Raw genomic sequence first — 16,442 nt, 5'->3', positions numbered from 1 at the left:
CACTAGGCTTGGAAAAAAATGAATCGGAACAAAACCTGCGAGCTAGGGGGTTTCCGTGGAGACTAATTGGCCTGCACGCACCAAAGTCAAAGGGGTTTGAGACCCAAAATTCAAGGACTCAAAAGTCTAATGAATTTGAAAGGGTACGTACCCTCCAATTATTTGCCGAAATTATAGACAAACTCGGACAAAATTACAACAGGGGGGGGGGGGCCCTCTAGTCCTCGAGGTCCGAGGAGGTGTTTCTCGGTTGCTCGGACCCCCTCCTCTTTAACAATATCCTCATTGCTCATTTGCATAGTTTATACGTAATCTAGACAGAACATTGTAGAAGATTTCCATTTGATTTAGAAAAATTCTATTTGTAGGTTGGTGTAAAGCATACCTTCTCATTGACTAGACAATATTTGATTTTTAAGAAAAATTTAAAATTTAAATCTCTTATAAATGAAGTTTTACCATATCAACGATATGATCAAAGTTGTAGATATGCTTTACACACTGACTTATAAAGAGAAGATTTGATTTATCTTGCATCACATAATACCAACAATATCACTCCTTCGATGATCTCAATCGAGTCATTGATCGTCATTATTAATAAATTAAACAAATTTTGAATGTTAGTCTTTTGATTAATTTCTACCACCTTTACGTACAATTAATACATTGTCATTATATATGGACGAATTTTCACACTTTTGAAACCACAAAAAGAAATATCAATTTTTGTTTATCAGTTTCATCGGTGTTCTTCATGAAGTTTTAATTGGGTGTAGAAAAACTCATTCGTAATTGGGGAGAGACCCTGTAGAAGGAGTCCATGTTTTGGCAAGACAAAGATCAGCAAATTCCTCTTTATTATGTTTACTCCAAAATGAGAACTTTGAGATATATAGATTATAGCTATATATATATATATATAGGACTATCCAAGTTTAATGCTATAAATTATATTCTCTGTACATGAGAGGTCATAGTTACACATAATCTTAATCGATATTCTTACATATCGATTTAGGCTTAGTTTGGATGTCAAAATCAATTCAAACCATCTCATCTCATCTCATAGTCATAATTTTTACATAAAATATAATAAATAATTCAATTTTTTCAAATTTTAAAATAATAATAATATTAAAAATTAATATTTTAAAATTATTTTATTCAACTTTTAACTTTTATTTAAAATCATCTCATCTCATCTCACTATACAAATCTCACCTTAATTAATGAACACTCCAAAGCCAAAATATATGTTAAACTTCTTGACCTGTCGGCCGATCTTTCCAGTCTGTCCACAATTTATGCTAATTTATATATAGGCATGCAATATAACCTACAATATGTACTACGTACGTAGTCTTGCTATTAATTTCTTGGCACAAACACAGCAAAGAAAAGAATCTATCAAAAGGATTCTTATAATAAAGATGAAAACTACGTGATATCCGTCCAAATATCAACCGAGCTTCTGCAGCACACCTCTCATAAACCAGTTCATGAATGTTCAATGTACAACAGCCGACCAAAATTTAAAAAATAAAATAAAATATCTAATTAGTTCTTCATTTCTTAAAGAGAGGTAGTAAGATATATGTTAAAATATTTTATAAAAATAAATTTATAAATTAATATAATTATTTACTATGAAAATAAATTTATTTTAATATAATTTATTAAATCTATTTTATAATAAAAATAATTTTATAATATATCAAATTATATAATATTTTTTTTGCAGATAAACTATTTCTCTGTCTCAAATCTGTCCTCCACCTACCCCCCTGAAGACATACACCTCTCTCTCTCTCTCTCTATCTCTCTCTCTATAGCTGTGTGTTCTGGACTAGCATTGAACTATTTTACACATGAAACGGGGGGCCATGCAGCAGTAAAAAAGGATTCACATTTAATTCCTGTGAATGGATTTGGTAGGAGAATAGGGATGGACATAATTGAAAAGTGAATGCTTGGAGTTGGAGGTAAGAAACTGCATGTTCATGTGTCAAGTGCGCAAGCAGCAGTTGAATCAATTATATTTATTCTATGTCTTCTAGTACTTATATGGGTTATTTTCCAACACCTTCCATGGATTCAGTACATATATATATATATCACATGTTTTTACCTTTTTTTTGGTTCAATATTCTTGGTTTTTAGCTATCAATATTAATTCCGGCCGTCTACTTCTATATCATGTGACATGTATTTGTCATTCATGCAGCTTTCATTTACCGATTTACGTACGTCTGGTTTCCTGAAATACAAAACAATGGGCTGAAAGGTAGGAAAAGAAAACTTCAAATAAGCAAGTCTCTTACTTAAAGCCATGATTTAATTAAAGGCTTGATTATTCATGGATATAAAAAGTATTACATCTCAACTCATCTCATCTTATCTTATATTATCTTATCATTATAATTTTTTTTAAATTTTTATACAAAATATAATAAATAATTTAATTTTTTTTAAAATCTCATAATAATAATAATATTTTATTCAACTTTCATCTTATCTCGTCATAACTCACTATCAAACTAATCTCATTCAATATTTTCACAAAACTTTTTAACTCATCTCATCTAATTATTATAATTTTTTTAAATTTCTCTACAAAATAAAATAAACAATTTAATTTTTTTAATTTTCAAAATAAAAATAATATTAAAAAATATATTTTAATAATTTTTTATTTTTTATTTTAATTCGTCTCATTTTACCTGCAGAAAAAACAAGGCCAAATTTCATATAAAGGCTACACGACCGTACGTGTGAGAAGATAGGCACAGCAAAAGTCATGTGTTTTCCTTTTATTTTATTTAGTTTTTGTTAACCTTTTGAGGCCGTCCCTTAGCTCGTGTGAATAACCTAAAAGATGATAAAGTAGGTTATATAATTGGATGAGATGCTCCAAGTTGGTGTGTCGTCCTATCTAAATCACTGGAGATTTGATAGGTGTGCCCGTTCTTTTTTAGTAATTCATGTCCAAATTCTATAGTCTATAGTTCAAAAAAATTAAATATATAGAGCTTGTTTTATGGTGTATTTATTGATCAGTTCACACTACTTATAATTAAATTTATTCTGATACTTATTATTACAGTGTGATCACTTTGTGTGTGATCTATTTTTAAAAGAAAAATATTCTAGTCACAAAGAGATTACACAAAAGTAATCTTACAAATTGACGTGACTTGATGTGATTTGTTAAATTATAAAATTATTTTTATTATAAAATAGATCTAACGGATTAGATAAAACCACATCAAATTGTGAGATTATTTTTATGTAATTTATTCATACATATAACAATCATCTTTCACTTTCTATTTTGTTACAAAGATTTTGCCACATCTAGAGAATACTGTTTACACATACGAAACATTTTTAATTCGTTTCTCTCTCCTCCCCACTGTTGAACTGAGCCCCTGTTTTCTTGTTTGGCGCAAGCTTTTCTTTGCGCTGTCGCTGTGCCTGCGTACGCAAAGTTCATTACTGATTTGAGTTTGCTCTTTTTGGGTGTTGCTTTAGTTTTCTTTCTCTCTTTTTTTTTTTTTTTTTTTCCTGGGTTTTGTGATTAGAATAAATTGGTATATATTTGCTTTGCTAGTCTTATAGTTTACTTAGGCTTTGTTCGGTTGCTGAGAAAGTCTTGAAAATTTTCACTTACTTCTATGGATAAAAAAAAGAAGACAAATGTTCTTTTTATTAAAACTATTTTCGGAGTCCATTACCATTGATGATTTTTGTTACATATCAGTTTTCGGGTGATAAAGATACTGAAAATGGGAGATATTGTAAATATTAAAAGTATGAGAAGATTGAGAAAATATTTAAAAAAATTTAAATTATATAAATAAAAAATAGATAAATTGATGTATGATATATTGTAAAAGTAGCATGTAAAATAAAAAAAGTGAGTTTTGATAATATATTTTAAATGATATGATGAAAAATCTATTGGGAGTGTAGTTGTTGTTCATAATAAAGTTTGAGGTTAGACATACTAAAGCACTAGTATTAGTTTTTCTATATATATATATATATATATATATATGCAAAATCACGTCTTTTAGAGATTGATTTTGTATATTTGAATTAAATAATAATATAATTTATTTATTTATTTATTTTTTAAAATTATTTTTTTCTTTCGGATTTCTTTTCATTGGTGTGTCGAGAGAGAGAGAAATGTTTCGAGAGAGTTTGTTTATATTGGTGTAGAGAGAGGAGAAAGCAGAGAGAAAAAAATAATAAAATAAGATTTAAAAAATAAACAGTACATCTTAAAATTTATGAAAATAATGTTTAAAATTATGTAAATTTTTAGATATACATAATCCAATATAATTTAATTTAAAATCATATTAAACAAATACGTAGATACTTATGCAAAAGCATAATCCAATACAAGTGTTCTTACTAAAACCATCGCACTTCAAAGTTATATAAATATTAATTTTTAATGTTAGGTGAATATTTAATCTCAACGTTATCCGTGCATTATCTGAATTAGAGAAATGTTTGAATTATAAAAATATTTTATAAAAATAAATTTATACATTAATAATATTATATTTCATATTATAAAATTAATTTTATTATAAAAATAATTATAATGAATCACATAAAGTTATATTAGATTATTAGTATAAAATCTATTCATTCGTGACAATAAATTATTTCTCATCAACAAATTTAAGAGTCTTGAATCTAATTTCTCAAAAGAGTAATGCTATATTTAATTGTGAAGTATGTAATTATTATGTAATTATTTAAAAAAAATGAAATTTATTATTAAAAAATTAATTAAATTTTTATTTAAATTTTATATTTATTAAATTTTTTTTCAAAAAAAATATTCGTATTAAAAAAACTGCAAATATGATCTAAATCTAATTTTGGGACACTTTTGAACGAGTTCATCAATCTAGGCTAGCTGTCACACTGAATCCGAATGTACTTGTTATGTATCGTAATGATTTTGATCTACGGCAAAGCTGATCATCAAAGTAGTAGTCACTGAGACCAACAAAACACCTCACCCACTGTGCAGTGACTGACCCCAAGAAGACATTAAAGAATAATTATTATGGCCGCCCAAAAAAACCAAAAAACTGAAATAGTACCCTAAAAATATTAAAAGCTCCTTTTAATTCCCAACAGTTTTTAAAGTGTTTATATATTGTTTCCAAAATTTAAAAAAATAAAATAAAATTACGTACGGTGCCTAAAACCTATATTAGCTTGTAAATAGAAAAAATGATACCCTTTTATAGCCCCCAAAAACATGCAATAATCTTCATAGCCCCACAAATCCTAACATATTATAAGTATATATAATCTATACAAAAAATGAAATAGATTCTTAATTTTTTTTTTCAAAAACTTTAAAGCTTGCTCTTTGATTTTTTAGGTCATCAACGAACATTTAAGTTCAGTTTAGATACATAAAACTATCTCATCTCATATTTTTATTATAATTTTTTCACATAAAATATAATAAATAATTCAATTTTTTTAAATTTTAAAAATAAAAATTATATTCTAATAATATTTTATTTAACTTTCAATAAAATATTTTATCTCATATTATATGAGCTACGTAACCAAATAATGTTTTATAAAAATATATTTTCCGGCCACCTCACAATTATTTTAATTATATTTTTACACATTGCAAAATATATTCATTCAAAAATAAATAAATAAATCATCATAGTATTACTTCGAACTTCTATAAAAATAAAAAATGCTCTATTAATCATCCTGATCATCTACATGACGAGGTTAATCCTAATTGATGGCAAGGTGTAGTGATTCATATATATATATATATACTCAAAAAAATATGAACCCCAATATATTTTAAATAAATTTAAGTGTCTTAAAGCCATTCACGTGCTATTGATCATGACCAATAACTCATCATTTCGTCTCGTGGCAATAATACATATGTTTGTTAGTTTTTGCAATCAATGATCACCTAAATCAGGGTCTGATCGAGAGTTCAGACTGATCAATGATGTGCAATCTAGTGATCAGATCCGCGTGCCACAAAGGCAATGTAGATGAGTGAGTAATGACTAATGATGGATATAATTATAAAATGTATAAATCGTTCACTCTAACATAAAAAAACAAGATTTATTATTACAAAAATAAATATTTTATATAAATCTTATATTTTTAATTTTTTTTAATGAACGTGCGCAACAGTACTTAAAGGAGCATTTTTAATAGATTTTTTATTATATTAGTTAAAATATATCATCAAAATTTAATTATTTTTTAATTTACATATTAACTTTTATAATATATCATATATCAATTTATATATTTTTTCTTTATATCATTTAAATATTATACTTTTTAATATATTTTATTCGTTTCAAATAAAGTAAAAAATTGAAAGTTGATAAAAAAATAAATAAAAAGTAAAAAATAGAGAGAAAAATGAATTAAATATTTATATAAGTGTGAATAATATTTTATAGATATAGAGATGATACTGTAGTAAACTGAATATTAATTATAAAATATATAATCTATTGGATGAGATATATTAAATTATTTATTTCAAATTATATAAAATATAAGTTTACATAACTTATTAGGAATGTTCTTATATATTTTATGACTGAATCTAGTATTTTTTGTAGCCGAGTAGTAGACCCCACTCCCCCATATATAGTTTTTCTATTAATTATGCATGCATGCATGCAATACGGCTAGCTGTGGGCGGTGTGTTAGATCAAAACCTTATTAACGCAAAGCAGCTTTTTGTAGTAAAGCATTCAATTTCAGGACATCGTCCCCTTTGGCCTATACAGTAAGTCGTCATTCAGTAGGAAATGCTATAGAAATTTGAGCAGAGGAAATTGACACAACAATCCTAGTAGCAGCAGAAGCGCTTGCCGCTCGATATGTCAAAATACTTACATTTTCCATATGTCACGATTGAGGGAGACTCTCTTTTTGTAATTTAAGAGATTCAAGGATGATCTCTTTAGGTTGTGTTTAGATGTTGAAGTGAGTTGAGTTGAGATGATAAAATATTGTTAAAATATTATTTTTTAATATTATTATTATTTTAAAATTTAAAAAAATTAAATTATTTATTATATTTTATATTGAGATTTGAAAAAGTTGTAATGATGAGTTGAGATCCAAACGAAGCCTAAAGTATGGCAAATTTCCCCCCATCTCGTGAAGACATAGCTCTTATCATAACTTTTCATAAATGATGTTTTAAAAAAATAAATCGATTTTAAAATCGATTTACGCATTCTGAAGCGTAGTGGGCCGCAACCAATGAAGTGATTGGTTACATACCCGTAATTATCTTACCTTTTAGTATTGTTTTTATTGATAGTGGAAAGGACCCTCTCAATAATAGTATAGTAATTTAAACTTTTTATATATAAATATGCAAGCTTGATTAGAAAAAAAAAAAAACTATAAGCTGGCAAGGTGATACCGTTTTAAGTCACTATGCATTTTAAAAATCTAAATTAATAAAAAAATTTGGGAAGATATTTTTTGAGCACGTACGTAGATACATGATGTTATTGCACAAGATAGAGCAGACATGGAAAATATTGGACATGAATGAATTGAGGTGGGGGATGTTTTCATTAATCCGAGAACAAATAAAACACAAGAATTACGCAGAGAAGAACAAAGAACAAAAGGAACAGCTAGCCAACCTATCGTAGCAGCACCTGATCGGGACTGATATTGCTCTCAGCCTCGACACATGATGAGAGGTCCGAATATTAGTTCTTCATCATCGTCATCATCATCTGTTACTATATATGCATTCCCCAGCTTCCTGGACCACGCATACAGCAGTAGTACTGTACGTACCTTCTACCTAATTGTCCATAATCTTTTTCCCGCGCAAAACAGTAGGTACTAAAATACCAATGGTTTTATAACATCATCAGATGAGGACAATCACCATGATCATCATCATGATGCGCGCTGCCGCCTTCCACAACTGTGTAGGCCCCAATATCCCTTCTCACACTTTAAGGAACCCACCTGTCTTCCATTTCCTGCAAATCAATGCTTTTAACTAAAACAAAAAAAAAAAATTGAGAGAATCATAAACTGGGGCTACTCTCCATACGGTATATAATTTCCCTCTATATATAACCCTCTACCATGTGTTGTGTGGGTATATATTGCCTCAGTGTCCTTTGACCTTTGCTTCACATTTTGTACTAAAAAAAAAGTCACTTCCAAATCTCACTGAAATGCTCCGGGGCTGTTCTCGCCGGTGTCCGGCGTTCCTCGCTGTCACCGTAGTTATTATTCTCCTTTCTCTCCGCGAGGTGATCGGATGGCGTCCATGGCCCCATAACAACAGAACCAACGCTGCTCATGATTTAGAGTTCGGAGGCTCCAAGAAATATGAGGGCTCATCCGAGTTCGTTCACTTAAAGTACCATATGGGACCGGTTCTCACCACCGACATCACCGTCCACACAATCTGGTACGGCGTTTGGGAGAGGAGCCAGAAGAAGATCATCCGTGGGTTCATCAGCTCCATCTCCGCAGTCAATTCGAAGCACCCCTCTGTCTCGGGTTGGTGGAAGACGGTGCAGCTCTACACGGACCAGACCGGCGCCAATATTTCCCGTACGGTGCGTCTGGGTGCGGAGAAAAACGACCGGTTTTACTCGCACGGGAAGTCGCTCACGCGCTTGTCCATACAGTCCGTGATCAAGAGCGCCGTCACGGCCAAAACGAAACCTTTGCCGTTGAATCCACAGGGTGGGCTTTACCTCCTACTCACATCTTCCGACGTGCGCGTTCAGGATTTCTGCGGGCAAGTATGTGGGTTCCACTATTTCACGTTCCCGTCCATCGTCGGGTATACGCTGCCGTACGCTTGGGTTGGGAACTCGGCGAAAATGTGCCCGGGTGTGTGCGCTTACCCGTTTGCCGTACCAGATTATATCCCGGGTCTAAAGCCATTAAAGTCCCCGAACGGCGACATCGGGGTAGACGGGATGGTGAGCGTGATCGCGCACGAGATTGCCGAGCTGGCGACGAACCCGTTGGTGAATGCCTGGTACGCCGGGCAGGACCCAAGCTTCCCGGTGGAGATTGCTGACCTGTGCGAGGGCATCTACGGTACCGGCGGTGGAGGCTCCTACACGGGTCAGCTCTTCAACGGCGCGGACGGCGCCACGTTTAATATGAACGGGATCAGACGGCGGTTCTTGGTTCAGTGGGTATGGAACCATGTGGTAAACTACTGTACCGGTCCTAATGCACTCGATCAGTAAAAAAAAATATCTTTTTTTCTGTTTTGTGCATTTGGGAATTTCAATTTTTTATGGGTTTATCTTTCTATTTTAATTTTGATGAAGGCTTGTGTTTTTTCTTTTGCGAGTGATTAGTCAAGGTAGTTTAAGTTTGTTCATTATGTAATAATTACATATATACCGTCGTTGTATACACATTACATTGGCGTTTCTTTCCATGTTTTAAACTTTGGTTTCGGTGATAATTCTAATTTAAATATTAAAATGAAATATTTGGATCTCGATACATTATAGTATAATGTTTTGAAATTATTTATATATTATATATAAACTAACAACTATTAAAATAAATAAATATATATATATGTAATTGTGAATCATGTATATGTGTATATATATGGAAGAATTTAAGATTTATAAAATGAATATATGTTTTGAATTCATACACAAAAACAACGGAAAAAAAAAAAAGAATAGAAAAATTGTTAAAAATAATAATATTAAAAAAATAGAGAATGATGGAACATATTTGAAGTTAAAAAAAATTAAAATTATCTAAATGCATTTATATTCTAAAATTAATTAAATATTATCTAAAGTAAAAATTTATAAAAATATCATCAAAGTACAAGAAAACTATAAAAAAGTCTAAAATGGAATAGTGCTCGGAATATCAATTCCGTCCGAAATGGTCGGAATTTGATGAAAATAGCTGAAACGTATTGGAACGGATCGAAATTTAGAACAAAATAGAATGAGAAAGTATAGTGTATTAGATATTACACCGAAATGAAAAATTTTGACCAAAACAACATAACAGAATGAAATTTAAAACTATAATTGCTTCCGTCTCGTTTGAAGTCACCGAAGTAGAAAGTCTCGAAATATAAACAAAATGTTAATCTTATTTTTTTCGAATGCTGTCAAACTTTTAATAACAATAATAATAATAATACAATTACAAATTACAATTACAACGTTGCGGTAAAAGGACGAGAATACTACGTGAGATGATGTAATGATTTCTCGGTTAATAATACAAGATAGGCGCCACTGCAATTTGGGTTGGAGGGGCCCTTTGCTTAGATTGTCGAATCGACAAAGACAAAGACGAGAAAGAGGATGTTGTGTCTGTGTGTGGTCATTCCTGCTTCGATCCTTTATTCTGTGGACTCAAAGTTTTGTATGTTTCACTGTACCTGTGCTTTTCTTTGTATTTCAGCCGGCTTCGATTATATATAATTCACTTTATTCGTCTCTCTCGTGCAATAATGATTCATGAGTCTAATGTTTGTCTCCGGCCGGACACCGTTCATCACTTTCTTTCAAGTGGGTGTCGAACGGAAAACAATAATGTTGCACATGCAAACAGATTCTAATTATAATGTACGTACCAACGTCAGAGCAGAGAGAGCAGAGCATCGCATCGTTTGATATTTCAAAAGGAGACATGCACGTCTCCCATGAAAATAGAGATTTCTCGTGACTGCATCTTGTTTTGAAGAAATTTATTCTCAATCGATTGTGTTATTAAAATGTTTAATGGGAGTGAATGATCGATCACTTATAAGCCAAACTGTTCATCTTTTTTTATCTTGTAAAAAATGTTTGGTAAATTTTGCAGGTTTTATGAAAGATAAGTGATAGTTACAGTGATGTGCAATTATTATATATAATTATATATATTATAAATATATATAATATAACTTGAAAATGAAAAGATAGACAACCTATGACTGTCTGATTTTTTGCTTAGAAAAAAGAAGCTGTCTCATTTTCGGCCAACTTATGCATAACACCCAACAACTCCGGGGTCGGACCTTTAGCATTTCCTATCCTGGGGACCAACGCATTCTTCCGATTTGCCATTTTTCTGAGGGAACTTTCGTGGGATTTGCGCCGCTTGGCTTCATGATTCATGCACTCCTTTATTATTTGAATGACCAATTTTGAACGCTTTTTCAACTGTTTTTTCTTTTGGGGGTCCCTAAAAAGAAAAAAACGTGAAAAAAGGTTCACCAATCGATAGTAGTAACAGTGACGGAAATATATTGGGATTAGTAAGCATTTTCATGGGCAATACAATGACGCTAAGCGTAAAAACTATCTTATTTTGACCCAATTCATAAGACCGATACGTTCAAGTTGGCCTCATCGATGGATCGGTTTTCAACATTACAAAGTGCCACTCGAAGAAAGTTGCGTAAGAATTAGATGACATTAACCCTTGAGGGTCCCCCCCCCCCCCACTTTTGTAGCTCTCTTCATCTCTATACGTAACCCAATGAATGCAAATCAATCTGGCACCAACTCTCTATGACTATAAACACTCCCACACCTATATAGGCCTAACTTTTTTGCTTTTCCTCAAAGTTTTTGGTTGCATTTATACATTAATAACTTCCTACAACAATAAAACTATATGTACATACATATATATGCAATGCATGCAGCGAGCTTATGACTAAAATTTAATTACGTTCAATGCGACCTTTATGGCTCATCGATCGAAAAGTGACAGACATGAGGAGTACTATGAAATAAAATAAAATAAAATATCGAACTAGGCAGCTGAGAAAAAAGCATGCTCAAGTGGATGCATATAATATGACATTGTTTTCTTCCAAGTATTATATTTATGGGTTAATGTCAAACACCAAGCTCGGGCGCCGCTCCTGCTTTAGTGCTTTTACGCCGGTGCCCACTAGCTATTAATGCTTATTATTATTATTATTATCATCATCAAGTAATACTATATAATACATTTTCATTTTATTATATAAAATGTGACGTATTTATTATTATTAAATGATAAAAAATTATTTAATAAAAAATTATTTAATAATAATAAATATATCACATTTTAGATAATTGAATAAAAGTGTGAGAATAATGGGACGTAGTGGCACTAGAAGAAGTGAGAGCCAGCTGCCCCCTTCCGAAAACAACAAAATACGTTTACCGATGACTTTGAACCCAAAATTGTCTTCCAACCATCTCTTTCTTTAGTGGGGTTTGCCCAAATAAAAATCGTTCAACAACAATGGTAGCTGAACATTCCTGAAATGTTCAAGTCTTTCAACTAATCATTCACTCCATAAAAGGTTTTCAAGTTGTTGCTGATCTGTCCAAGGGGGGACTTGAAGCTTGGCCCTAGAAACATGTCCGTTCATGAATTAATCTGGACCTAAAACATAAAGCTAGAGTCGCTATATTATTTATGGTATGTCTCATTATGGAGCATCGTGTTTAAGGTTTATGACATCATCAACCTATAACATCCACAGTAATTGGAGCGTTTATTCTGGTTCTAGTAACAAATTCTTATTTACATGACCTTATAAATAAGCAATAATCAGTACAGCTATCATAGGACTTTGTTATGAGTAATTAGGCCATCAATATGTATATATATATATATATATATATATATATATAGATAGATAGATAGATAGATGGATGGATGGATAGATGGATATTCAATGCCGATGATCGGTCTGAACTCAGTGAAGAAGTAAATAGTTTGCAAAAAAATAATTTTGGTTGATCAAACCATGATAAGGAGAGAGACTCTTTGGTAATTGGCATATAACTAATTAAGTTCCACCAGAGGTGATTCTCATTTCCTAGGGAAGATGTTTTTGGTAGATCATCCTAGTGTTAGCATGAAAGGCACTTTAATTGCTTGGTAATTTCTTATCTCATTCCTGTTTCTATCAAGCATGAAAGACAAAAGTATGACCCAAAAAAACCAGGTATATAGTCATTTAGAAGCTGCAACAAATTCCTCCTTGAAGAAACTGAAAATATCAGTCTAAGCTGACTAAATATCATTTCTCATCTTTAAGTTTGTCATTCTGCAGGTACTTGGACACTCCATAAGCAACTGTTCCAGCAACAAACAAGAAGACCGTTGGTGTAAAGGATGGGTATAAATACTTCACAAAGAATTTATCCCACTCTTCTGGAAGGAAGCCTGTAAATGCAATTTTACTAATCAGTTACACTAAGCAAGTGATATAAGTAATAACTTTAGAGATCAAGACAAATAATTTGCCTGACTAACTTATATTTTTCTGAAATTGATTAAATCTAAGGCAAATATTAGGCAAGAAATGATTTTTGTCATAGAGTATGTGGAGGCGGTTGGTCAGGGACCAGGGAAAATGAATTTAATGCTTTTCAGCTACATTATTAACTTCTAATCAATTAGGGTCTGCAAGGGTGGCCATGTTCCCTATACAAGATGATTAGAAGCAACTAAAAGGAAAAATTAGAAGCATTTTATCAATGTAGGCTTTGAAGAAGAGAAGGAATGTATGCCGTGGATCATGCTTAATGTACAAACGGCATTTCTTTTTGCCGGAAAAAAATTACAACCATAAGTCAATCTGCTTTCAAGTTGATCTGATGGTTAAGGAGTGAAACACAATAACTGAAAATTATTTTCTCCCTGGGTTGGTTTCCCCCATGTGTTAGTGGTCCATCTAAATCCCTTTCTCTGAGGGATTGCGCTCAAGTTTTTGAGACTCAACTATTATTGTTTCTTTCATGGAAAGCTATGAAAGTAAAGGCTGATCAGGTTTACTTCTGTCTTATTGGAATTCAGTTCGATAGGTTGGTTTTGTTTTAGACATCAAACATCTCCTGGCCATATTAATGACAGAGGTTGCACTTGAACGGTAGCTGTTCATAGTCAAAACTCAAAAGCCTGTGTGTGCTGTATCTTCGAATTTGCTTCTCCAACTGGGAGTTATCCAATTCATTGAAACCATCCTGTATGTTGAGTTCTAGATGCATATGTCCACCACCTAGGTTCCCCCCCCCCCAGGGCTCAGGGACTGTAGATTGAAATATGCCTTCTAAACATTTTTTGAGAAAAAAATATTTTGAAGTCAATCTCCCTTGAAGTTGATTAGATACTTATGGAGCGAAAAGCACGAGAGCTTCACAATAACAGGAAATTATTTGGACTGAAATATGGAGTGAATTTTGAAAAAAAAAAAAACTAGAACAGGTCTCTTTGCCTGTTTTATACCACTACTAGGTGCACAAGCAGTTATAAAACGACCTGCAAATTGTGAAAGTGGTGTAGCGTTTAAACCATCACATACATCTTGTTTCAATTAATCATATAAAATAGTTTTGATTGGGTTAGTGACATCCAGCCTGTCTGATGGATCCGAAGAGCCTTGGACATAAGCAAAACTGTATTGAAAGTGTGATAAATGCATAAGTAACATGGAGACTATTGAGTTAATTTGACATCCGATATGCAGGAATGTAAAACCATTAGCACCAGTAATTTTACTAAAATTTAATGTTGAACCTTGAAAAAATGGCTCAAGGGCTCCACAACACCAGGAGAACCATAAAGGTTATGCAAACTCAGTGACCAATAATGGAGTATGGCTCATTAGTTCAATAACTCATCATCAGCTTCCAGGCAGGGTTAGCAAAACTGCTGCAACATTAACTTCTAAATATTGGCACACCATTATGCATCCATGAAACCGTGAGGAAATGTATTTGTTAGAGAGGCCTAAAATTTTAGGAGTTGATAAAGTTTTTTCCTCATTAAGTTAATCATGGGTGAGATTATTTTCACACCCTTTCAGGCTCTGTCAGCAGCCTTTAGTATCATCATATCATGTTAAGAAAGGATATAGTGGCAAAGTAGAAGGCAACACCCATTTTCAGCTAAGAAATAATAGCTGGCAATCCTTAGAAAAGAAATCTTAACACCTTCCCTGTCAAAGTTATGCTGAGAAAATTAAAGCAGCAGAACTACAGAAGTCCCTATTGAAGAGAAAAATTGCAGAATATGTAAGAATCCATTGGGTGTAGTACATAAATGAACAAACAAAAGGATGGCACCCAAGTGAAAAACATTTATACGCGCCCCATTCAATAAAAGACCTGGTACATAAATGATGGCGTCATCCAGATCTACAACAATGGTGATAATAGATAAATCAGACTCAGTAAAACCAAAATAAAAGCAATAGAGCAGCAGATAGCCCGTACAGCGATAAGATCATAAACGAATCTCCTATCAAATGTCAGAAAACAGATTGCAGTACGATCATCCCGGTAACCGTACAGCTATGGTATAAAAAAAACTGAGATTAGGGAGAAGCTAGTAATGGGATATAACTGAATAATAAGATGAACTACTCATGATTGAAAGATGAACCTAATAGGCCAATAGCATAGCGCTCATCAATAGTGAACTTAATCAATATATTAATCCCCAATCCCAATTTCTGTCGGTTTTTTTTTTTAATGTCCCAGAATGGATGATCTGAATTCTTAAATCTTTGTAACTAAGTTGAATTTCACCAAATCCTAACTTAATTTCGAGAAATCTCGGCTGCCACAAGGCAACAACCACACAACAAACAAACAATCATTAACATGACTTCAAAGCTAACCCAGTAAACACTACAACCTCCAAAGAATTCCGTGAGCTCAACATCAGCATCAGAACAATGTTCGATCTTGTAACAAACTAGAATCAAGAATTCGTACCTGATGCCGCGAGAAGAATGCCCTCGACAAGAATAATGCCGCCGAGACCCAACCAAGTGAGAAGAAAAGCACTTTCATTCCTGTTCTCCTCCTTCGCCTCAACCTTATCTTCTTGGGTCACAAAAGCTGGTTTCTCGATCGGTGACCGCCTAATTATCGAGGCCCTCTCTCTTTTACTCTTCTGTTTCTTCTTACTGGTACTCACCGTGCTCAAATTTGGTTTACTCGAAGGTGATGACGATGCGTAAGACCCAAAACCCAGCCCGGCGGGGCTGGTTTTGTTTGGTGGGGTTGCCACAGAGGAGGTCTCATCGACGTTGGTGGTGGGCTTTTGGGTTTCTGAGGGGTTCTGGGACTTGACAGTGAGTTTGGGTATGGTGGGGGATTGGAAAAGCAGTGTACGAGGAAGATGAGGATAGGGTTTGTTAGCGAAGGATGATACAGAGTGGATCCGTAGCGCCATTTTCAGTTTAGTTGGTTAGTGGATGTGCCTTTTGGTTTTTGTGTGGTGTTGTATTTTTGGGATAATGTCATTCGCTTCCCATGAGGTTTCCACAATAGCATAAAACGCCCATCCCAATGATCCCATGTGGTCTCTAATACTTTTAGTTACATACATACTATTTTCTG

General features: G+C 32.8%; 2 protein-coding genes across 2 annotated transcripts; one reads left to right on the top strand and one right to left on the bottom strand.

Moving 5' to 3' along the window:
• Nucleotides 1–8,133: 8,133 nt before the first annotated feature.
• Nucleotides 8,134–9,499, top strand: LOC109014096 (protein EXORDIUM-like 3). Its single transcript, XM_018996420.2, has one exon. The coding sequence runs from the start codon at nt 8,265–8,267 to the stop codon at nt 9,300–9,302; it is 1,038 nt and encodes a 345-aa protein (XP_018851965.1). The 5' UTR covers nt 8,134–8,264; the 3' UTR covers nt 9,303–9,499.
• A 3,355-nt stretch (nt 9,500–12,854) lies between these two features.
• LOC109014097 (protein LOW PSII ACCUMULATION 2, chloroplastic) lies at nt 12,855–16,350 on the bottom strand. Its single transcript, XM_018996421.2, has 2 exons — nt 15,813–16,350; nt 12,855–13,257 (listed from the first exon to the last, which is right to left on the bottom strand). The coding sequence occupies exons 1-2, from the start codon at nt 16,273–16,275 to the stop codon at nt 13,112–13,114; spliced, it is 609 nt and encodes a 202-aa protein (XP_018851966.1). The 5' UTR covers nt 16,276–16,350; the 3' UTR covers nt 12,855–13,111.
• Nucleotides 16,351–16,442: the final 92 nt, after the last annotated feature.

The sequence above is a fragment of the Juglans regia genome, chromosome 10 (assembly GCF_001411555.2).
Source record: "Juglans regia cultivar Chandler chromosome 10, Walnut 2.0, whole genome shotgun sequence".
NCBI lineage: Eukaryota > Viridiplantae > Streptophyta > Magnoliopsida > Fagales > Juglandaceae > Juglans > Juglans regia.
This window is presented reverse-complemented; position numbering and strand designations above follow the sequence as displayed.

Bases quoted from the DNA above. Each gene is read 5' to 3' on its own strand.
- LOC109014097 (XM_018996421.2), bottom strand. From the start codon at position 16,275: ATGGCGCTACGGATCCACTCTGTATCATCCTTCGCTAACAAACCCTAT. The intron at 13,258-15,812 runs GTACGAATTCTT...TTGCATTTACAG, and splicing joins CATTCTTCTCGCGGCATCAG to GCTTCCTTCCAGAAGAGTGG.
- LOC109014096 (XM_018996420.2), top strand. From the start codon at position 8,265: ATGCTCCGGGGCTGTTCTCGCCGGTGTCCGGCGTTCCTCGCTGTCACC.